The following is a 25,252-nucleotide window of genomic DNA, read 5'->3' as shown; positions in this document are numbered from 1 at the left end:
CTGAGTCAAAGCCCTTGGGCTCATGGGGGCACAGCCAAATGCAAGGAGCACAAGTGGGGGGCTCTTTCCTTCCTCACCCAGAGGTGCCACACAAAGGGACAGCTCTGCATTCCTGCTTTTCCAAGGCCTCTGGATCCTTTCACGTCTCCATTTCTCCTGCAGCTGTTGTGTGAGCACATTTACAAACCCCCAGGTGTGCCCTGGTGGCTCCTCATCCCTCCCCCAGCCCAGCTGCAGCTCAGGGCCTGGGCAGCAAAGTGGGGAAGAAGTTAAGCAAATGTTTAAATATTACTAAGCAGGAACTCCGGGGGTGTTTACAGCACCTCTCGTGTTTACCAACTCCTTCCTCCTGCTCTCCATTCCTCCACCTTGCCCTGTCACTCATCCCTGACACCTCCAAGCCATGGTGGTGACAAGGACAGGGAATAGCTGGGGCAGGGATGTGTCCCAGGACTGAGTCAGAGCAGGGGGCAGCTCCTGAGAGCTCCCAGGCTGGGAGGATTTAAGGAGCAGTTTGTAGGCTACGACTCTGCTCTAAACATTAAGACATTTCAAAGGATTAGTGAGCAGGAGCTTTATGTCAGCAACTGTAATCAGATTAATTCTAACACAGGTTACCCACATTTGAGCAAGCAGTTGGCTGTGTCATCTCTACAGTTTAGGAAACCAAGAGATGCTGGACAAGTGTGGAGTGAAAGCCTCAGCAGCTGGGTAATGTTGTGGTTATTCCAGAAAAATGGGACTGGGGAGGGTCCCACAGTTTGTGTGTGGGATGGAGAACAAGGCACACCATTCCTACCAGTTCCAGAGAGATTTAAACCTCCAGTATTATTTTTTTTTTATTCTGAAAGAAGAGCATTATCCTACTCAAAACTAAAATAGCATCACTGGAGATGCTCCTTTCACCTCTTGATTAAAAAAGCCATGAGCAGTTTGTAGCTCCACAGCCACAATTGAAATTTGTTTCCTTTTTCTGTCCTCTCTGGTTCCTAATGACCCAAAGAACAGATTTGGGAGGACTGGAATGGATGAACACCCTAATCAGGATTTCTGCAGGTGGTTTTCCACTCTCCAATCCATCACACCTCTGGATTTGAGGATGTCAAGAATGTCAAATACATCAGCACCTAAAGAAATCATAACACAATTCCAGCAGATTTTGTTTCCCTAAGCACCACAGAGATCACAGAAACTGAAAACAAAAATGAATTCCATGGCAAGACATCCAAGCTGCAGTTTGTGCCCATAAATCCCCCTTCTCCTGGGAAAAACTCACCGAGGCACAGGCCAGGATCCCAAAGAACCCAACCTTCTGCACCAGGTTCTGCACAGCCAGTTTAGCCCGGGAAGCAAAGTCCTGCAAACAGGAAAACAAAGTTATTCATGAGGAAAACCCCACCTGAACAGAGCTCAGAAGGTGTGTGGTCTCCAGGATTTCCTAACTAGGAACTGGGAGAAATTTTAAAGCAGAAAGGCCAGTTTGAAACCCTGAGTTTAGAGGGACAATTGTGGTGCTTGGGGTGGAAACCTGAGGAAATTCACTGAGTTTTGTCTTTGCAAACCCTGTGAGTGGCACTAAGCTCCCACTGCTAAGGAAACTGGTTTTCCAGTATTTATTTCCCCATATCTTTGGAATGTCAGTGCTGCTTATACCTTAAACAAGCAGAGGGAATTAATTCCTCCAGTGCCATTTTCAGGGGTAAAAAGGAACTTTCTGAGAACAGAAAGAGCACAATAATCCCATTATATCCTTAGATCTGTTCTCCCAAACTCAGGATCTCAATCAAAACAGCCAATTCCAGGCACAGCCTACAACAGGCTTGTAAAATTCATTAAAATCCATAAAGTTGAGCCTAAATTACTTTAAAAGCAGGGAAAGTGCAGCCCCTGTGGCTGGAGCTGTTCTGTACAAAGCTGCCTCCTTTTATTTTGTGATCAGTCCTTACTCCTGAGACACAAAATTTGCCAAACACCCAGGAAACCCCTTAAAAAGCAAAGATAAAGATTGTCACAAACAGTTCCTTTGAAAGTGAGAAGGGAATTTACAGGAGATAAAATTCTTTTGAAGAAAAACTGTCCAGAAAAATAAAAGCAAGGTCAGTGCTCCCTACTCAGGCTTGGCCACAACAGTTCCAGAAAGCTGGGAATCCTTGGGAATAGCAAACATTAAAAAATAATTATCCATTCCTTTTTAAAAACCTATAAGTAACAATAAAATTCTGATTTTCCAGGAGCAATGCAATAAATTACACAAGGAAATTACTTTAATCAATAATCAATGATATTCTAAATTTCACCCTTTACTATTGAATAGTAGAATATAGAATATTATTAATTATTGATTAATGCAAGTGCAGGGTAATCCAGAAAAATTAAATTGATGCAATTTTAACTTTGTTGCAGTTCTGTTGAAACCTTAAATACTACACACCAAAGAAGGAAAACTGTAATTATTTTACAATGTTCTTGCTTATTACTCAAATATTGAGCTGTAGAATTGACAAAATTTTCTGTGGCAGATTAAAAAAATAAGATCTGTGATGAAACATTTGCTTCTTTTTACATCCCTTTTTCAAGTAGTATCTTTTCTCCATTAGTGTGCTTTCAAACATCTAAATTCTCAATTTAAAAATCAAATAAACCCCAAAAACCAATTATTATTCTAGTCAGAATAATTCTATTTATTGTATTTAATGCCTGAAAAAATAAATGAAAACTGAAAGAAAAATGCTAAAGAAATGTGATTTCCTAAATCTATCAGGAGGACATTTTTAACCACAGGGAAATAAAAAACCCCTCTAGAATATCCTATAAAGGTGAATTTCCACACTTTGACCAGGAGTCAGACCTTGGGCTCATAATTACAAAATGGAAGAGATAAAATATTCACTTTTTTAATGAAAATTTTCCCTGATATTTTCCCATTGAACTCTTAGGATCCCTGAGCACACGAGGGATTAAACCTGCTCCCAGTGAGGCTGACACCAAACCCTCCAGCTTATTCTGATAGGAAACAATCTGGAAAGCAAAACTGAATTTTATGTTTTGGGTTGTTTTTTTTTTTTTTCATTAAAAGAGCAAATTCTAACACAAATTGTTATAAACAACAAAACACGACAGTTTACTGAAGACCGAGCCCAAAAATCTTGCGACATCCAGGGCACTTCCTGCTCCAAGCCCAATTCCCTCGTGGTTTTTTCCAAGGAAACAGAACCCAAAAAGGGGATCCCAGCTCCAGTGGGACCCTCAGGATTTGGGATGGGCTGACAGGGGTGGAGGGAATCAAATCCCCAGGATTCTCCCCAAGGAAAACAACACCTCTCCCAATTCCCCCAAGTGAAAATCAGTCTGTAGGACTTTACAAATTCATTTAACACCAAAAAGTTCTAAACCAGATTTTGTCCTTGGGAAAGGTGTCCTGAAATAGTTCCCTCCTCAGGCATTTCTGGAACACAGCTCAGTGTGGCCAGGACATTTGCAGTTCCTGTTTTCTCCCCTATTTCCCAAAGCTCACGGGGTTGGAGCAATATTTTCACTTTTATAAGCCAATAAATATTTTTTCCTCGCAGTTCCATAAATCTGATGGCAAAGTATCTTTAAAATAAAACACTCCAAGACAATTATTCAAATGGCTCCATGATTTATTTGCATGGAAGTTGTTTCTATTCTGATTTTAATTTATTCCCCCATTATCTTTTACTGTGTTGCTAATGCTCTGTTGTATTCATTTTCACAAGCTGGAATTGGAAATAAACTCTCTAGCAAATGAGACTAATAAACTAATACTTGCAGCACGGCTGCTTTAATAAAATATATTATTATAATTATATTTAAATTGACTCTATTAACTTAGGGTAAAGCACAGTGCACCATTTTAAACCAAATTTCTTAAAAAGAACCAGCTTCCCTCATCACATTTCTCAACTACAAAATTCAAGGCTGCCTTGAAACTAATATTTCCCCTCCAGCTAAAAACATATAAAACATAAGAAAGCTAATAATGAAGGTCTTTAAAAAAAGTTTAACAAGTTTGCTTCAAAAAGAACCCCAAACCAAAACCAATGTTGGAGCAAATTTTCTCACCTTATTAATTCATAACTTTATTTTTTAAAGTTATTACTCAGCTTTCTTTGTTAAGTTTTGGTTTTACATTGTCTATCACAAAGTACTTCATGGAAAGCAAAATTTTAAAGTCTAAAAATTTCACTCAAGAACTTGTAATTTGTCTTCCTTTTTTCCAAATTTTCTAAATAAGCCAAAATTAAACATTTTTTTTGGTACCTATTTTCTATGATCTAATGTAATCACAGCTATGAAAAATTTGCAGGGCAATAAACCTACCAGGGTTGCAACAAAACTATGAATTCCAGCCTCAACATTTACTCTTTGGAAACAAGTTCAGAACTATTTCTCTTTGGTTCCTTCCTTAAATTTTGTTTGACAAATCTTTGCGACATCTGCAACAATAAAAAAGCCTTAAAAGTTTCATTTCTCTGAGAATACAATCCCCAGTTTCACAACTTTTACCTATTTCACAACAATTTTTTTTTTCTTTTCTAAAGCCTGCACGGGGAACAATCTTTTCTCTCCATGTTTTAAGCATTTGAAATAAAAGAAAGTAACTTTCATAACTTACTGCTTTAAAAATATATTATTATTTATTGATTTAAAAATATTATTATTTATATATGAAAAGAGACAAAAGTTCAGCTACTTACAGGCAAACCATTTTCCCCCCAAATTAAAGTTTCTAGACTGGACTGGCCTCTCAGCTAATTGTGATTCATTCTTTATAACATTTCAGGATGCCTTAGCTCACTGTGTCCCTTTCAAAGATGATTTATTTTTGGGGTTTGGAAATAGATTTCCTGTGAGTGCCACAGTGCAGGCAGAGGAAGGTTAAATGATTAAACATGACTTCATTGGGTTAATCATCAGATCCCAAGAACGGGGCTGGAACAAGAGGCACGGAAAGGTCAGGGATGATTCCCCAGGCCCAGCTGGCAGCTCGGGGTGGGGGAATTGTCCTGGATCTGCTCAGCCTCAGGAAAAGGGAATTTTTCATCATTTCACTGACCCCAGTGGCTCCATGGGACAAAAAAAAAATCCCAAATTTCCAAACTGAAAGGGATGGTAAAGAGAATTTCCATGTTAGGCCAGTGTTCCTCTTTAGATGGGCCCTGTGGAGCAGCCCTGTGTAAATGTGGACCTTTGATCCTTTGTAAAGTCCTTCCTGAAAAACAGAATGGACAACCTTGTCTAAGTTACAAAGTTTTGCCCCATCCCTCTGTTTTACTTGGTTTCCATTTTTAATTTAATCTCTCTCTTCTTTGTCCTCGCCCTGTAAAGTTGGTGAGCTCCTCTGAATGTGAAGGAAGAACTAGCTCCTCACCAGATTTAACTAACAAGCTCGAGGAAAAAAAAAAAATCATTTTAATGAATGTTTTTTTCCTCTTTTCTCTCTGTAACAGAACACTCACAATTAATTGTTCCCACTGAAATTGTGAAGCCTCTTTTTTCTCACTCTGGTTGATTGATCCACAGGAGTAGTTGGAGGTATCCAAGGAGCTCTGAATAATCAGAGTTGGACTGAATCCCACAGAAAAAACCTGTAACACTTCCCCAGCTCTGCTCTCTGAAGCTAGCACAGATTATGCAATGTGACAGTTCATTTTCAAACAGTTGCAGTCAGATTTTAGGAGCACTGAAAAACCAACAGCTCCCATCACATCCCAGCTCTGAAAAACACGATCCAGATCCAGATTCCAGGGATTTCAGGCCTAGAAAAACTTCTCTCCCATTTATTTTCTGCTGTAAATACCTCAAACACTGTACAAATACTTTGGTAAAATTGGCAGATTTAGCACAAAGATGGAGTAAATTCCATCCCAAATTCATGCTGTAAATTCCCTGCTCGTGAGGTCACACAGGCTGGGATCAGGGGAAGTCAGGGATGTATTAATGCCACAGATATTCCTCACCTGGCAGATGCTGGCCTAGAGGATTTATAATTTTTTCTAGAAGGCCTGGAAGGAGGTACACAGGATTTGTGACTGACAGAGAACAGGAGCATGAGTGAAAAAAATTAAAGCACATAGAGAGAGATCTGAATGTGTTACACCTTGATGGCTCTCCAGGAGAACCCTGGAACAGCTGGAGAGAGGGAAGTTCATCCTCCTGCAGATTCTCCAGGCCAAACGTGTCCCTGGTGTGTGATCCCTCAAGATTTGAGCATTATTTCTATTACTGGTATAATAAAAAGGTTTAATTATCCACTCTGAAGTGGAGAATATTTTTTCCCCCCAAAGACTGAAGACTGTGTATGAAGCTACCATTTAGATCACCAAAATTATATAGTCCTTAACATTCAAAGAGCTGCCTACAAAGACAGTGCCCCTCTTTATGTAAAAATCCGAGTTATGTTAAAAATGAGCTGCACAGTGTTTTGTTTCTTCTGGCTTTCTGTTACAACACAATGGAATCAAACACAACTTATGGGAGAATGACCATTTGTGGTCAGGCAATGGATTCCAGGATTTCAGAGGACTGGGAGGAATTATTAACTCCCTGGAATAAAGCATTGACTGCAGGGGAGCAGCTGCAAAGAAGTCAGAGAGGTACCTAAGGCTGGGAGGTCACAACCACATCCCTGCAAATGGTTCAGCACTCACTGACCAAAACCCACTGCTCAACCCACCCCAAAATACCAAAAGCAACAAATCCCAGAAGTAAATTATAAACAGGAATATTGTGATAGCAGCTCACAGATCTTTGTTTCAGTGTTCTCCAAAATATTTCCAGTTAAATGCAAAGGGGAAAACTAAAAGGGGATGTTTCCATTTAATGCCTGAAGAGCAGGGGGTGTGAGGGGTAAGGTTTAAACTTCCTTATCACCCAGAAATCTGGGAAAGAAAGGTCCTGTCTGGGAAATGAGACCTCCAAAGGAGGAAGCTGGAAAAAGGTTTCAAGGATTACTGAAAGCAGTGATGGGATGGCAGCAGAACTAAACAAGCACCAGGTTTGATGAAAGAAAGGGATTTACACACAACAGGCATAGGACAGACATTCCAGATTCTAAGTTTTGCTTCATGAGAAGTCTGGGTTTTCTGAGACATTAAATTCTGGAAAAGCAGTTGGATAATCATGAAAAATTTGGAAGAGAAAAGGACATAGATGTTGAACATGAAAACAGTTTTAAAAAGTACAAGACGAAGGCAACCAACCAGCAATAAAACAGCCTTGGCTTCTTCAAAGAGCTGTGGAAAGACAGCAGCACCCACAAAGCCCCATTAAACAGACTGTGCTGGAGATCTGAGGGCTTGAAACTGGTAAGACTTCAATATCAGAATATTTGTAGGCAAGGATGAACATAGAGTAGATATTACAGACAAATCCCAAGTCAACAAGAAATTATACCTACAGGTGGATTCTTCTCCTGGCCATTTTGAGGATGAGAATGCTGGACACAGATGTATTTCCACATCTGTTTGTCTTCAAATACAAATTCTGAGGTTGGCTGCGTGTTAAGGTTAAGGGGTGCTGCTGCAATCCAGAGATAATCAGGAGGATGCTCATCTTTGGGACTTTGTAAACTCAGACGTGAGTAACTACAATTAGTTCTTGGGTCAGAAAACCTTAAGTTTTTCTATAGAAAATACAGTTAAACACATTGTCTTCTTATCAGATTTTGAAAGTGATGTTACAAAAGACAGCCAAAAGAACCCACAGAGTTGTGTGAGGAGCTGAATTTTTTGCAAGTCCTGTGGGAGCAAAGACAACAGAGTGCAGTGTCCATTCCAACAGCAGGCTTGGCTTTCCCAGGTCACTGAATTTTAGCCTGTCTTGGAGTAAAAGTGTGAAACTTCCAAATTATGGGTCCATTTTATGGTAAATAAAATCTCCCCATTAACAGGAGGAGGAACGAACTCAACCAGCTCTGGATCAGTCCATTAGTTCCACTAGGAAGTTCCAGGTATTTTCTTCATTTTATTAATCATCTGGATCACGGTAGGAACTTCTTATTTCCCTCCTTTCTCCTTCCCCCTTCTCGAGGGAAGAACCAGAGAATGTTTCTTTACAACAAACTCCATCTGAGGAGCTTTAATATCAAGATTTCAGCCTGTTACAATCACACTCAGGTTCAGAAGGGAAATACTGAAAGGAACACAGATTATTAGGGCTCAGTGAGCTTTGTAACTCAAATTTAATGCCACCTTTTTCCACAGCTAGAACTGAAACCCTCAGACTTCTACATAAAAAAGTCCTTTTGCTTCACACACTGTAAGAATAAAGAAATTTTGTAAAGAATGAGACACAATTAAAGGAAGCAGCCTAAAGGAAGAGGAAGGAGCATGTCCTTTCAGCCTTATCAGATCTGTCCTGCAGAGCTGTAGCCCCTTTAACCACATCTCCTGCCACCTCTGCTCCTCAGAGCAGCAGTGTGTCCACTTTGACACTCTGCAGCTTTCCAGCCCTGCACAAAAACACAAAATAAAGGGATTGCTTTCCTTGCTGAACAACCACTTTCTATTGACATCTGCCAGGAGACCTGGCAGATCCTGCAGCCCATTTTCAGGGAAGGGAGCTGTCAGTGGGAATGTCAGAGCACTGGGGGAGATTTCCCAGGGAGCCTGTGCAGCCTCCAGCCCTGGAGGGCTCCAGGACCAGCCCAGACAATGCCCTGAGGAACTTGAGCTGGATTAGGGAAAAAACCAAAAAAAGTTAAACTAGAAACTGCCTCAGGTCCTTCTCAAGGTGAATTTTTCTGTGATTCCATGACAAGATACTACAGCCACAGGCAAGGAGATGAGTGGAGTAAAGGAACATCCCAGCACTCCCCAAAACCCCACTGAAGCTGCTCATTTATCTCCAAGCTCCCACTGCAATCAATTATTGTGGCCACAGCTCTGCCAATTCTAGAATATTGTTATTTTCAAAAAATCCATTCTAAAGTATCAAGCCCTATTTTGAGGTGGTTTAAGATCCAGACATTGTAAGGAAGGAATTTTTCATAAGCAGTCACGAAAATCGGCATTTCCAATCCCTGATAAACCTGAGAAGTCAAAGCCATCAGCACTGAAAAAAACACTGTTTCTCCACACAGGACTTAGACATAAGTTGAGGATTAAAATAGAATGGAAGTGAGGAACTTCTGACACAGCTGACAAAGCCTTTAGCACACACAAGTCTTCCCTCTCAGCCCAGATGTGCAACCTCTCCCCTGTTCTCCCTGGAAGGGACAGAGGTTCCCAGACAGCTCAGAGAAGTGGTCTGCATACCAGACTCTTGTACAACACAGATATTTAAACAGTGTCTGGAGCAGTGGGAAAAAAACCCAGCCATTTTCCTGATTATAATACTATAATGAATTTCTATCAGTTATTGAAGGTTGTCCTTAAAAAAATATTTAAAGCAGATTTTCTGACCCAGCTTTTGATCATTTATTGGTCTTTCTCAGAATACTGAGGAGTGAAATATCAAGTATTTAGGGACAAATTTTCCCCTCAGAAACTTGTGTTGAGTATTCCCAACACACATAGAAAAGGGCATGAAAATCCAATGACAAAATTCAACCACCTGCTTCTCCACAACTGTGCAAACGCAGCTTTCCAGTACATTTGGTGACATTATTTATAATTTCTGTTGTAAAGTGAGAAATTTGTTACTGAGAAAATCCTCCTGACCTAATATTGAGTGAAAATGTTGCAAAGTAACCCAGGTTTCCCCACTGCCTGGACAATTTCTGATTTATGTATTTACACACTGAACATTAAAATAATTTTTTAGGGAACAGACACAAAGAACACTTCAAAGCAGAACTCAAAAAGTCATCTCCAGTCACCACTGGCAATCAGTGCAATGCCCTCTGCTATTTTTTCCTTATCTGTGAGCAGGTGTGCAAATGAATAGAACAATGTGGGCACCCAGTGCCCAAAGAAATCCAACCAGGAGGTGCTTTACACATTCCTTACTCACAGCTCTCATTGTCTCCCCTCTGCCTATTTTAACTCTTTGCTACCTCTTTTCTCAGGAAGCGCTCAAGATCAAGTTCCCTTATTTAAAGCTGTCATTGACTCATTCCAAAACTTATTTTAAACTCGATAATTTTGGAGAACAGTTCAAAACTGAGCTGTTACTCAGTGTATCCACCGCTTGTTATACTGTGTGTGAAAACCCACTGTCACTTTGCCACCTCACTCCCCAGCACTCGTGGGGAGTTTCTGAAGCTTCAAGGTTGGATCAGTTCTGAATTTCTATTTAATTACAGGCCACCATAAGAGGGAAGAAACCTCCCCTACAGCTATTAACAAACACAGGCATCAAACTTGAGGAATGCAGGGTGTGAGGAGCAGCCTCCTGGTGACCACCCACAGCAGCAACCTCCTTGTGCAGCACAATTAATAAAGAGAGGAAGTTGATGAGGAAAGGGAAGACTGAGCAAGAGAAAGGATGAGTGGAATTTGATGTTCCAGTTTCAACAAGTGATTTCTGGGAAAGCAGAAAAAGGAATAAAAAGTCAAGGTTTCCCGGTTATGGTACATGACCCTTCTACTTCCATTTTTATGATAAATGCTTTATAAAAACCTGCCTGTGGTCTGTTTTAACTTCTTTTTTCCTGTACCAAGTACCCTTAAACGCTGTTGATTAGACAAGCCAGCAGGCTTTTCAAGCAGGAACTTATCAGATAGGAGCTGTTAATTTAATCACGGGAGAGATCCGTTTTGAATTTGGCCATCTTTAACGCTGCTAATTAAGTGAGATTTCACTCATTAGTCGTGCCTAATCATTCCCAGTGAGTGAAGTCAGTGTCGTGTCAGAACACAGCGCTGGCTTCTCCCGGGTGTGGCACGGACTTTGTTCTGCTGCTGCACAGAGCAACCCCACGTGAAGACGAGGAAAAGCGATCCAGGGTTTTCAGCAAAGCTGGAGAGATGTGTGTGACTGTCACCATCACGGAATCCGGGGATTTAACCCCTTGCAGCCCTCGGGGAGCAGGAAGGGGCTCGGTGGAACTCCCGATGCGAGCAAAGGCAGGAGGCTGCAGCTCAGTTTAATACAAACCCTCTCGAGTCCACGTTGACAAATTCTTTAACAAGCCCTGTGGTTACAGGGAAGCTGGTTTCAGTCTGACTCACTCCTGTTCAAACAGTTTACTGGAAATGGAGGGGAGGGGGAATTTTCAGAGAAGTCATGTGATGGCCAGACAAACCACAACCAGTAAAGGTTCAGTGGAGGCAAAAACAGGTCCCAGCAACAACTGACAGCCAGTGTGCAGATGGCACTCAGTCATTTCCAAACCAGTCCTGCTGCATCTCGGCATTTCTATGGATTTAACCCTTCTCCAAGCCTGTGCTCTTCCCGAGGCAGGACACAGCTTGGAGAATAAACAAACAGCAGTGGCTGATAGTAACATAGGCAACTAGAAAATATTTTTACATGGAAATTTGGCTGTGGCGAGACTGCACAGAAGCAAAGCTCCGATGTGTAAATCATTAGTTCTTAAAGAAATGCCACTTAATGAAGCCAAACACTCACGGCCATTAAAAGGATTAGATATGCAAAGATATCAGTACTTTCCCCTCTCAGCAAGGAGTACCGGGATCCAGCGAGGCCCACGCACTGTCACCCAGTACCCTGAGGGAAGCTGGCACCAAAAGCTGCTTTTTCACTCCTCGCCTTGAAGTGTTTCAGCATGACAGAGAACCGAGGAAAAATTACCAACCAGCAACTATTAAACTGGCAGAAGAGAGTCCCTGCTCGTGTGTGTGGGGACACAGAACTGCACGAAGCGTCTGTGACTGTGTCATTAGCAAAGTGCTGCCCCAGCACTGAGCAGTGCATTCACTTCCCCTAATTGAGAGGTTGCTTTGAACGGCTGCACTGGAGATACTCCCTGTGGCTAAAAGGGGAGCTCTGATAAAACACTCTTTCACTCTGGAATTCGCCTGGAACAGAGTTAACAGCAGCTCAGATGCCGTTTGAAACGCTGCTGGGTTTGAAACGCTGCCTTAAAGTATGAACAAATCCCAGGGAGCTGCTCTGGCCGGGGCGTGCTGGGCTCTGCCTTGTGGCAGCTCTGGGGACAAAGAAAAAGCAGTCCCTTGAGCAGGGCACGGCCACGAGGCTGCTCTGCCACTCCCTGCACGGAGCTGGGACTCGCTGTGAGCACACAAAGGGACACACAGCAAGGGGAAGTCGGTGTTCCTGTAAAATAAGGGGATTTCTCTCAAGTGTGCTACTGCAGAGTACAGGACAGACGCATTGGCTGCAGGTTAATGAGTTCTCTCAAAAGGAGACAGGTCACTCAGATCTGAGATTCAGGACAGAAAATCCATCAATAGACTCTTTAAAGTAAATGGCATTTTACTCTGTGTAACTCTGAATGGAGCACTAAACCTTTACGCTGTTTAATCCTCTTAGGTCCCTTTTTTGGCTGGTTGTTTTTTTGTGGCCCAGCCAGAAGCATATTCCCTCTCCCAGATCCTTTAGGCTGGATGCTGTAGCCACAATCTATTCTCACCAGAGAAGATGCTCATCTGTTTCTCCAAATTACTATTGTTTTTGAGACAGAGCAGCAGTGAGCTCTCTGAACAACACACACGCAGCAAAAACGTCAAAGCAGCTGGCTCTGCCTTGTAGGCAAAGAGCAGCTCAGCTTTCTTCAACATCCAACACCCATTCCCAAACCTTTCCAAAAAGCTGGATTCAAAGAGACCTTTATACTGAAAAAATGCTCCTGTCACTTGGCATCAAGCATTTGCAGCATCCCCAAGGCACAGGACACTTGTCACAGCCCCCATATGAGGCTTCAAACTCAGCAGAGTGGGAGAAAGCTGATGGAGGTAATAACAATTGTTAATGAGCAATTTAAAAATAGACATCACCGCTGCTCATGAATACAAATTACAGAGCAAAGAGTGATAAACTATGCTGGAGATTGGGATTTACAGAGGTCATAGGAAAGGCAGGCCTGTCTCCCTCAGACATCCAGAGAAAACATGGTTGAAGCCAAAAGCAAAAAGGAAGTCACATTAGCAAATGGAAAAAACTGAACTGTCAGTTTTATGAGCACAATACAATTTAATCGGATTGTCGAAGCCTCATGCTAAAAGAGTTTATAGAAACCAAACCACAAGTGGAGTTTGAAAGATTTTTTTTTTTTTTTTCCTGGCCATCCATCCACAAAACAACACGCTTCAATCCAAACTCAATTGCCAAGAAAATAAAATCAAAAGTACTGGTAAATAACAGCATCATTTTTCTTCATTAATTCCACAAGGCCGTTTGTTTACTCCAGGCAGTCAATACAGCTATAGTTTGGCCTGGCCTGACAAAATGCTCTCTAGCAAAAATTTTCTTCCCAAGAATCTCACTGTGCGTTCTGGAAACCATCTCTGGCTGCTCCCACAACTGTACACACATATAATTTGCTGGGAGAGTTTCAGTAAACACAGATACTGAAGTCATGTATTGAACTGGTTTCGTTGTTGTTTTTTTTACCACAACTTGATTTTCGTACAGTTAAGGGATTACTTTGCAAAGCAAAGATTGATGGGAGAGTAAAGAACAAAGCAGATTCTTTTTTCCCCCTGCTGCATCTTTAAAAAAATAGAAGAATTTACTATTTATAATAGCAGAAAAACCCTTTGGAGCCTTCTAGCAGGGGGAGGCTCTCGGGAAACACAGGGTTCACTGTTAGAATTACTAGATTGCATTCAGTATTTCCAGACAAACCACTTTTATGGAAAAGCTTCATCATTTTTTTGAAGGAGGGGAAAAAAATAAAGTATATATTTATCTCCAGAAAATACCCTGTCAGAGGAGTTTAAGGACATCAGTGCACGGTAAATAGCATCTGCTGGTTTTTAACAGCAGTCTCATGACCCCTTTCAACTTAGTGGCAGACAAAACAGGATAAGAAGGAAAAATACAGAGGGAAAAATTCAGTGGCAGGCAAGCAGCATGAGGAAAAAATGTTTAATTTCGTCTAAAACACTATCAGGAACTTGTGACCAGGATGCAAACTCCTGACCTGAAGGAAAAATTATCCACAGCAGTACCTGAGTGGTGTGCAGCATCAACAGCAAACTGTGCACTGTTAAACCCCTGGAGAAAATCAATGACAAGAGCAACAAAAAGGGACTTGGAGCAGTTTTGCTGCATTTCCACATCAGGAAAAATGTTTCCTCAGGCTGATGAATGGGTCACAAACTGGTCCCTGAGGGTGTCAGTGGCAAGGCAGGCAAATGTCATCTGAAAGGGGTGAGCTGAGGCTGAAAATCATCTCTGGCCCAGGGAAGCTTTAAATGCAGCCAGAACAACCAGGATTATGGAACAGCAGCTCCTCTACCCTGTTTTCCCAGCCCAGTGTCTCCCAACCTTTATTGTGCTGTTCTTGGAACTCTAAATAATTGCAGTACTTGTAGCAAATACTTGGCTGCACTATTTTATCTGCTTCAACAAGCTGCCTTCTTGTCCTCCCATCACCACAGGTACCACCCAGTGCAGGATCTCTTTCCATCCCTGGGAAGTCTCTTGTGAGCTCACACCAACTGATTTTTTGGCCCCTTCTCATTTAAATTGAATGGTTATTTTACTCCCTCTTAGTTGCTCTGTGCTTTATTAATTCTGTTGTTTTGCAGGTTGTCCTTACTTGTGCAGTCTCTGCGTGTTCCAGCATCTCCTCGAATTCCTGGTACTCCTCATCATCAGGTTCAGCACCCGACAGCCGGGCTGCCCTCGCCATAAAATACGGGGGCAGCTCTCCAATGGCTGTACCAGCACCCTGGGAAAAGAACAATCCTGATTTATTTTCCTGTTTATTCCCAAACACAAAACATGTGACACACACAAATCCCGTGGCCATTCTCCGAGCCGACAAGACCAGCTGTTTGGAGCAGTTTGCTTTCATCCACCAGGTCAGAATTCCCATTATTTCCAACAGAATGCTGTTCCCTCTGAATCCCTATTTCCCTTTCTTTTCCCTGTGCAGGGGAAAGCCTGGGGGTTGCAGGGTCAAGCAGACACGACCTGTGCATCCCCGGGGCCCCGCGGAGCGGCGCGTGGCCAGAGCCGTGGGAGGCTGGAGCTGGTGGCCCTGCTGTCCCCCACATCCCTGTGTCCCTCACATCCCTATCCCACACATCCTGAGTCAGCACTGCTGTGTCTCACCCCACCACATGATGCCAGACACATTCCCCAGCATGTGACAGCCCTTCATCCCCAGGGGCCTCCAGAATAATCCGGGAGCTCCTCCCCGGTGCTGTCCTGGAGTTCGCTTGTTCAGTCATGGGACTCTGGGCAAGTGTTTGTTAGAAAACAGGCTCAGGTTTTACTACAGCAAGGGAAAAAAAAAAGTTAAGCAAAGCCTGAGCTCGAGTTTTCCCTCTCCTTCAGCTGGGATAGCTGGAGCCAACCCCAGATGAAAGGACGGCTGCCTTCTCACCGCAGGAAAATTGTATTTGTTTTCTCAGGACATCAAATGACTCATTTCAGTCTTGTGGGTAAAGGCAGCTTTAGCTTAACCAAGGGAAAAAAGAGAGACAAGCTAAGATTGAACATATGGATAAACAGAGGCTAATGGAACAGGAACTTGGAATTAACTCAGGATGGTTTAAATTTAGGGCAGGTAAGAGACAATAGTCGGGCACTGCACAGGGAATGTGCTCCCTGCAGATGGCTTTTCTCTCCCAGGGTCAGCACTGAGTAACAAATGCTTTTCTCCTCCTTTGAAGCAACGTGAAAGCTTTTCAGTTTCCTTTGTTCCTGCTCTATACACAGCTGCAAGCAAGAATTCCAGCTGCTGTGGATATTCCAAATCAACAGGTTGTGGTTTTAAATACCACCGCAGTTACCCAAGCTGTTAAATTCTCAGTTTAAGCACCCAAAGTGCACAGCCTCAAATGCTTATGCCCTTGTTTTCCACAGAAGAAAAAATTTAAATGACTGCAACAAGCTGAACTTCATTAATCTGCATATTTCTGGCACAAGGGGAAGATAAGCCTGAAAACAGTAGCAACAACACTTCAGAAAAATTAACTTGAGGTTATGTTCTCAGGGTGATGCAAGAAGAAAAAGTCACATTGCTCCTCCAGGCTCTGCCAATTTGCTTTGGATTCATTCTGTGAACTGAGGAAGAGGTTTGCATGTGTGTACTGGACATGAACTTTCTTTAAATTGGCTAAGTCACATGCTCATTATTACAAAACATTTCAGAAGTGCAACAAAAATCATATGATTTCATGTCTGCTGGAGATAGGTTCCTTAAGTGCATAAAAGAAAAAGAAAAAAAAAAAAAAAAAACAGCAGCAATTAAGGGCTCCAAACCAGTGTTTAACTGCTTTTTGTAACATTAGATATTTTCACCATTTAACTCTAAATGTCAGTTTTACATGGACATTCCTTGGACTCACAACAAACTGGAAAGGCAAATGCTAATCAAAATTCTTTTACATTCAGAAAAGGAAACTGGGAAATGACTCCACTAGAAAGAGTCTTTTAAACAGATTTGATCCTGCTCAGGACACAGGCCTCCTGTTCTGCTAATCCCAAGCAATTAAACATTTTTATTCTTTCCCCTTATTTCTTGTAAAAAACCAAAAAGGCTGCAACACATTAAAAATATAGGGCACTGTTGAATTCCTTGTCCCTGTGGGATGGGAGGCTGTGAAAACTGGCATTCACCTAAGAGATTGTTTTTGAGCCCTTCTGCAGGCCAGGGCTGCTGGAGACAACTTTTACAGGGATTGAAAAAAGCATCATTCTCATCCCACCTAATAATTCCTTGGGCACAGGGATATTTAATCCTTGCAACACTCACTGTCAGTAGGAATGGCCATCACTGATGTGCTGGGGACTAGGAATGATTTTAATCTCTTGTTGAAGTTGGCTGCTGATGGTTTTGTGACCTTTGTGCAGATAAATCCTCACATTTCACCCCACAGGACACTCAGCCTGGGCAGTTTTACAGGCACAGCTCTGCAAAGTCATCCTGGGATGATTTGCAAAAATCAACCTTTTCACTTTCTGGAAGTCACCATTATCTTTGCTAAGTGGACATTTAGTTTAAGAGTGACAGAATCCAAAATAACTCTCTTCCACAGCTTCCATAAGAAGTGAGCTGGAATTAGGACAAAAGAAACACTCTGGAAGCAGCAGCAGCAATTGCCAACTTGATTTGGCTTACAGGAAATTAGCAAGCAATGTTTATGTACTCACGAAACATTCCAAGAAAGCATAACATTACATGAGACACCACTGGTAGACAGAGGATGCTCCCGAGGGAAAATCCAGAGGAGACAGAGTTCAGAGCAAAGGTAACTGACAGGGAATTTGAAAAAGGAGGGGAAAGGGTGAAAAAGTGGGATACAAATGTTCCTATTCCTTTGTCTTTTCCCTAATCTAATCCAAGGAACTCAGACCACGAAGGCACTGCTTGTTCTCCCGCATGGCTGCTCTGGAGGACACGAGATTCCAGAGGCTGCAACTCTGCTCCCTCATTTCTAAACTTAATTCTCCTCATAGCTCAGTTTTTACATGCTGCAGATGAAGCAAGAGATGTTTACCCTCAGCTGCATTTTTATTTTGCAACCCTAGAAACGTAGCTGTAAATGCCATTTTTATTGCTTGTCTCTATTAAACAGATTTCAGCACAGGGGATGAGGAAGAAAATAAAAAGAAATCTTACATATATTTATAGTCTTGTAAGTATTCATATGTTTAGCTACTAAATGAGCATTCAAGTAATTCTGGCCTTTCATTAAGAGTGAAATTCAAGCTGTACTCTGCTTTTTGACAGGGCTGTGAGTCCACTTTCTCTGTTACTATTTTGATTTTAGTCTCTAAACTCACACAACCTGACTGGAATTTTTGTAACTAACACAACTGCTGCTATTTAAATAATTGTAGTGACCAGTTGCCTTATATATTAAAGAACACCAGGGCAGGCATCAGATACTGTTTTTAGAATTTCCTTTCTCTGCATTTGAGTTGGACAACCAAGAATTTAGTAATTAAATCATCAGCTAGTACAGGAAGTCAGCAGCAAAATAAAGTTAATTTGGCATGTAGTTCACAGCAGATGTATCTGTGCAAACTGCAATTCAAAATGATCTACATGTAATGAAAAGAACAACCCAGCTGTCCAAAAATTAAACTTCTACAAGAAACTGCAGATTAAAAAAAAAAAAAGAGGAAAACAGAAAGGAAGTTCCAATGACAGCGTTTCCTAAGACCCTGATTCACTTCAACAGGAAAAGCAGGTCAGCTTTTAAGTGAAAAGTGGAAACAGGCAGAAAAACAGAAATAAAATATGTAAAAATGTGAAAAATATTATTTTTTTCATTTAATCTAATTTACTGTGAGACAAGGGCCTGAGTCCTGCAGATGAGGAGCTGCAGCTTCACTCATGTTACAGGCCCAGAATTTTTGGAATTATTTCTTGCTTAGACCTGAATGCTGCCAGATGATCTGGGGTGCAGATACCCTTCCTAAAATTTACTTTCTACATCAACAGCCTTCAAGTTTTCTGCTGGTATTTAGCAAAGCACCACAGCTGATAAAAATATCCCAAGAATATCCTATTAAAAAGCATTAAAATTACCAGGGCCAAAAGGTTCACCAAAAAGGCAACTTTTCACATTACCTTGGGCAGTGTAACCCATCATTATTTTGCTGATGGGGAAGTTTTTGTCTATTGCTGGCCACAGAAATGAAATACACAAATTGCAGGTTTTTTAAACAAGGCTTACCCACATGCAGGCCTCCAGCCTGACTTTTGAGATGATTGCCCACAAGGAGATGGAGCCTTCAGCTGTCTCCTCGTCAGGACAGATAATTTGATCCGGGTAAGGAGGCTCAGGGAAATTCACAGAGTTACATTCATAGGCAGCAAGAGTGACTGAGGCTATGTGTGGACCCTGAAAAATAAGAAGAAACCCAAGAAATTTTAATTGTATTTTATGTGAGTTAGAATAAAAATTAAAATTAGCCCCCCCCACCATTTGTTCTTAGGTTAAAACTTAGTGTTACTCACTTTGACCATTGATAATATTATTTATTTAAAATTCTTGTTTGTTGGAGTTCTTTTTAAGAGCATCTGAATCACAATGTTGAGCTACTAATGTACTTTTAAAAAAATGAAATCTTTCTTTTGATTCACTAAAATGTTAGGCAGCCTTTCAGCTTTTGCCCTGCCACTTAGAAGGAAATAAGAATCCTTACTTTTTAAAAAAACAGGGATTTTCAAATATTTTACAATGTTCTCCTTAAGGTATTTATGACCTACAGCTTTATTAGAGGAGGTGTTTTCCCTACTGCTGCTTTTAGAGGATTAGGCATTTAAATTATATATTGATTTTTTTTTTTTTTTAATGACTGGGTTTAATGGCATCTTGCAGGAGACTTTCTTAACTTCTGTAGTTTTCTCCACCAACCAGTTGTTTAGTTTGTGTGTTTTTTTCTGATTAAACAAGAAAGTGACCTTACTTCTTTTTGCTAAAAAATAGTTTGGAGTGTAATTGAAATCTTAAACATTATTTAAATACCATTTAACTGAATTAATTTTAGTCTTTGTCTTACACTCTAAGATTTTTTTGGACAGACCTCCAAATAAAACAAGCATAAAAATCTATTCAAGAAATGAACTGCTACATAGTTTAAAAACCTGAAAGAATTGCCATTACTTTTAATACAAAAGAATTGAGAAGCAATTCAAACAATCTGAACACCAAACATTGTAGCTAAAAAACAATCACTTAACAAAGGTCATGGAGACACTGTCCAGGGAAGAGGAAGGGAAAAAAAAATAAAATTACTGCATTAAAGTGAGGTCTTTATGTAAAACCACCAATTTAAATAAATCTAAAAGTTTAATTAAGTGCAGAACAAATTACACAAACCTTAACTTCTGCTATTCATTATTTGATTGGTTTTGACATCGTGCTGGGAAATACTGCCAGCAATTTTCTTCTACATTTTTATCTGCAATTTTAATTTATTTTGGTTTTACTAGAGCAATAAGGGAGTTTGATATACCCCACCCCCCCAAAAAAAAAAAAATCAAAGCTCAATTTATTCCAGAACAGAGGGAAAGTGTGATAGAGCTGCACAGGGCTCCCAGAGCTCCCTTTGAAATGCGGGAGCCAGGGACACATCCAGCCCCCAAAAGCTTCATTTGCACATTAAAGGGTGAAATTCCACCGCAGGTCCCACACAAAAGGGGAAGCTCCATCACTCCTGGATTTGCTGGCAAGAGGAGGTTCACTCACCAACATTTCAGAGCGCTGGACTGAGGCAATGGCATCCACAGTGTAATTTTTCAGTGGCAGTGAATTAAGAATGTTGAAATAAAATACCAGTTATATTTTCTGTATGGCAGCTGCAACTACTGTTGTCATATGCAAACAATTAAAAATAAACCCATTTTTCTGGCATGCAAATGGTAAAGGACAAGCTGCTCTGATAGCAAGAGAATTCTTTTATTTATTCCTTGTTGCTTTACAGGAGACTCATTCCAAGTGCTTGGGTGTATTTTGGATTGCAGAAATACAAAACCTGTGAGATGATAAATGAGGCACAGTCTCTCTTGGGGAGAAGAAAAAGGTTCAATGAAATAAAGCTGAAAAAGAGGAGATCCAGAAATTGATACACAAGAGAGATTTTGATATGGAAGGGAGAACAAAGACTGAACCAAGAGAAGAATGAACCAATGAGTAATAATTTATATTGTTAATATTTCTATAGGCCCTACTGGCAATAAACTTCTTGGTACCTGTAGCAAGATCATCTCCACAGCAGCTTCAGAACTAAATAAGTAACATCTCTCTATTTCACTCATCAAGGGCAGATGCAAAGAGATTTGAAACTTCCCTAAAATTGTAAAGTAGATTTATGGCAAACCTGAGAACTTCTTTCTCCATTCTGAAACTCAGGGAATTTAATGCCATTCTCTGCTTGCCCCTCCCTATGTCTAACAGCTACCTTGGGCCAAAAAAATTGGTCTCAAGCCATCATCCTAAAATTAATGGTTTTCACCTGCAGAAATTTGCAGTGAAACTCTCCTGAAAGGCAGCCTTGCATGGAGGAAATTCCCTCGTGTTTGAATTGTAAATGACTGTTCCCTCAGCTCCCTCCAGGCTGTGGCCAAGGGGATCCAGAGCTGGGGCTCACTTCCACAAAATCTGGAATACACACCATAGCACAGAGGAACTACAACCAGCTGATCTATAATAGCAAGAGACAACTTTAATCACTACTATCAATAGTAATAAGTGGCCCTTAGCCCTTTCAAGGCTTCAGCATCTCCCAAATTCCTTCCCAAAGTCCACCTAAGGTGGATAAAGCAGGTCCTAAATCCTGGGGGGGTACACAAGGACAAAATGCCCAACTGGAGATGTTGCAGGAGCCTCTCCCAGTGGAGCTGCCACCTTGGAAGTGGCTGAACAACCTCAAAACCCTCCTGTTGAGAGCCCTCCCAGTCTCAACAAATGTCTGAAAAAGGAAAAATTTCACAGGGAGTAGCCAATGGAAAAAAAAAAGAAGGCATTTCCCAAAACAGCTGGCCACCTGAAGGCCAGGCCAAGGGAACAGAACTCTCCCAGAGCAATGTAAACAATTCTATAACGGAAAAAAGTTGGAGTGGTGGAAGCCACAGAAGCCACATTTGAACTGGAATGAGGAATAAAGTGCAAATGGTTTGTTCAGAGTGATGAAGTGTGGGATGGAACCGGAGCAGGCTGAAGGGGAGCAGAGCAATCCCGTGTCCTCCTCCTGTGTCTGGTGTCCTGTAGGTCACAAGGACGCTGTCCCAGGCTTGGCAGCATCACAGCAACACCCCCAACATCTGCTTTTGGAGCTTCCCCAAAGCCCAGGGTACCAAGCACCTCCAAACAATGCTTGGCTGAACAGGCCCAGGGCTGCAGAGGGCTGAGAGGAGGAGCAGGAGGATTGGAGGGGTGCATTTCTATTTAGTAATGGTTTAACTCTGAATGGAGCCAGCTTCAAACTGGCTGGAACTGCCACCTTTGAAAAACCCCTGACTCTACACCCAGGAGGATTCATTCTCATCCAGTTTTTTAATTCTCTTCACAAATAACACCTGCACCCTCTCCTCCTCCTCCTCTGTGTGGGCCTGCAGGAAATACTGAGTGTTTTGTTCTCCCTGCAATAGGTCAGTTTGTTTCAAACACTCGGGGAAGTCCTCTCAGATGTCCCTCTTGGACTGTGACTGCAACTCTACCTTTGAAAAGGGCATTTGCAAAACTGCTTCAAACCCCATCACACCAAACACTAAATCCCAGGGGATTCAGATGTGCTCCTGGCCAAACCAGGAAAAGTCACTGAAACTCAAGGCATGCAAGATCCTGGACACCAACTGTCTTTCCCTCACCCTTTTCCAATGATTTTTTTTTTTTCCTTTGAAGCTGCAGGAGGCACTAACAAAGGATAGCAGAGGAGAAATTGAGAAGCATTCTGCTGACTCGGGTGAGAAACATTCGCTTGCCACTGCTGACGACCAGAAGGAGCCTGTGGTCAGGCCGGAATGTGATGTGTTAGAAATATCTGTACAATTTGCAAATCAAACAAGACAAGATTTGCTCATCGAGATGAACTCAACATAAATCTATTTCTTAGCAACAGCAGTTCAGGGGAGTTTGGAAATCCCTGTCTGCACAGCCCCAATGTCTCAGAGAAGGTAACTTTGAACTCTTGAACTCACAGGCCTTCAAAGGAGTTTTATTCCAGTGATTGAAGGTACCCATGTTGGAATGGCACAGAAAGAAATTTCTGGAAAGTAAAAATCTTTTTATCTATAAATTATGCTTGAAAATTCATCTGTGGAAGTAGAAAGAGACAGCAGTTACATGTAAAAAAAATAACTAGTTTAAAATCCTTAAAAACATGCTGATCTGAATAATGCTTACAGCAGAAAGTCTTCACCATAAGGAAAAGTGACTGAATATCCAATTAAAAATGAATTGTGTTTTCACATTATTAATCTTTCTGAGCACCTGGACTGGGAAGTCAATTAAAGCTCCAAACAAATCTTGTATCAAATGTTGGGTTCTCACATGCCCCTTCACAGAACAGCCAGGCTGCTCAAGTGATACAAGAACAACCACATCTAATTTTAACCTTTTATTTTAGGGGAAGATATAATTTTAGACTGGCTTTAATTTAGAAACGTTTCTCAAAGAAAAGTGATATGTCTGCCAGCAAGAAAAATATTACCCTGAACTCCTTGCTGAACTTAATGCACTAAAAATCTGTTTTCCTCCATGGATACGCTGCTTTTCACACTGGGTTCAAGACTCAGCCTTTGCACACGGGGGGAACATGTCATAATGTATTTGATGGAGATAAATTGGAAAAATAAAAGCTTGCTTCTCATGGGAAACATCCTCTGAGTGGTGCCCCAGGCCACGACTCATCCCATACTTATCCACGAAGTCATTACACCTCTCCAGAAAGCCACACCACAGTTACAGCATCTTTTTTATCTCTGACAGCAGTGGACAACTACCCACAGAGAGAACTGCTCTGTGATTAAGAGGGAGAAGCTTGGTCTGGAGGTGGCTGGTAAATATGTGCAGTTTGTCTGTCTGCCTGTGTTCCGAGATTAAAATGTCTCATGATTTTATAATGTCTGGTATGTGGTGCTGGCTCGAAATGGGGGCTGGGGACGGAGGATCCTGTACCTAGAGCATCCTCAAGTGACACAAACATCCATCAAGAGGTCAGGGATGGGTTTAGAAGACCTCCACAGCATTTCAAGCCGTGTTTTAATTTTACACTCACGTGGCTGTGGTTAAGTTTCTATTCCCACTTCAGCCAAGCTTCGCCCCACAGTGCAGAGCTGATGGAAATTCCAAATGATCGGCCACAAACTCTGAATTTGACTTACCAAGAGCCACTGAGGGAGCAGCACATGGCACCACTGCCTCTGTAAAGGCCCATGGTGCCGCTCTAAGGACTAACATGAAAAGCAGATTTTTTTTTAAGGCTGTGCATGCGTGACTTTCTATAGGAACAGAATCATGTCAGGGGGAGGCACAACTGCAAGAATTCAAGTTTACCTTCTGCTGCTGACAAAAAATCATCAATAAAATACTCTGTCAGTGTTCTCTCCTTGCCCTTCCCTAGCCATCCACTCATTATTCAAATTGCTACCAGTAATGGTGATTGGCTTTAGAATCTCCAATTAGAGATTGTTCTGAACAACTGTCGTTATTTTCAACCTGCTCCAGGAAGCAGAACATGAAAGGTATAAAGTTCAGGCTGTGCATAAAAAAATCCCACAAAAAAAATGTAGAAACTTCAAGGGAGCAAATGAGGAGAAAGCACAATGTGCCCTCTTGGCAGAGATCTGACAGAACAAACGTTGAGGAAGTGGAGAGCAACTAATGAAAACAGGGCGTCAGCTCCTAAAAGGTAAAGTCCATCAACCTTCAGGAGGAAAAGAAGGGTGCAGACACCACCCCATTAACTCCTTCACAGTCCCATTAACTCCTCCATCACCCCAGGACTGTTCTTGCACAGTCTGAGCTAAGCCAGCAGTGCTCTGTAGGTATCTACAGGCATCCGACACAGCAACAGAAGCACTGAGAGGGACCAAGGCTTCAAATGAACGTTTTTCTCCTTGAAAACACCACTTTTCATCTCAGATTTTTAAAATGCAAGTGAGCCACCAGAAGATTTAAGGAACACCCAGATTGCACAACTGATTTAGCAGCAGTGTCCAGTTAATTCAGCAGACCCTCCCAGTTCATCAGAGCATTATTAATATCAATACTGAAGTTTCAAGCAGAACACAGGCCCAGGTGTGCTGCAAGCAGGAATTTCTGGTGAGATAATTACAAAAAATTATTTTTAAATAAGTTTTATGTTGATTCATGTATTCCAGGATATTTCAGTTCATTGTAGAAAGCTTAGGACAGCTGGAGGAAGTAGTTTAAAGACAGGAAAGAAACAAATGACAGAGTAAGAGACAAAAAGGACCCTAACACAAACAGGCTCCATTTCAACTTATTTTAGAATTAATTTTTGTCTTCTGCACCCTCCACGTATTTTTCTTTCATCCACCTCAGCAATTCAATAGCAGTAATGTGAGCACAGGTATTAAACAGAACCCTTTATTTCCTTTGTTTTAGGCTTGCAAGTTGATGTGTGAATTGGAGAACAGTGAGGGCTGGAAATGAACACCTCACTTCACAAAAAGAATTCAGCTCTGGGAAGGGGAGCACTGCTGCACCTC

General features: G+C 41.5%; 1 protein-coding gene and 1 long non-coding RNA gene across 4 annotated transcripts in view; one reads left to right on the top strand and one right to left on the bottom strand.

The window, feature by feature from the left end:
* VMP1 (vacuole membrane protein 1) overlaps positions 1-25,252 on the bottom strand; it is a 59,068-nt gene that overhangs the window by 15,308 nt on the left and 18,508 nt on the right. For all 3 annotated transcript variants that reach the window (XM_023939348.2, XM_023939346.2, XM_086860030.1), the window contains 3 exons: positions 18,750-18,917; positions 14,654-14,785; positions 1,277-1,357 (listed from right to left, as the gene is read on the bottom strand). In XM_023939348.2, coding sequence (XP_023795116.1) covers positions 1,277-1,357; positions 14,654-14,785; positions 18,750-18,917 — 381 coding nt within the window. The remainder of the gene's footprint in view (positions 1-1,276; positions 1,358-14,653; positions 14,786-18,749; positions 18,918-25,252) is intronic.
* Positions 17,228-23,638, top strand: LOC147649635 (uncharacterized). The gene is made up of 2 exons (XR_015278598.1): positions 17,228-17,315; positions 20,503-23,638. It is a non-coding gene; the product is annotated as an uncharacterized LOC147649635 (long non-coding RNA).

Source organism: Cyanistes caeruleus, chromosome 21 (genome assembly GCF_971803275.1).
Source record: "Cyanistes caeruleus chromosome 21, bCyaCae1.hap1.1, whole genome shotgun sequence".
NCBI classification, from domain to species: Eukaryota; Metazoa; Chordata; class Aves; order Passeriformes; family Paridae; genus Cyanistes; species Cyanistes caeruleus.
This window is presented reverse-complemented; position numbering and strand designations above follow the sequence as displayed.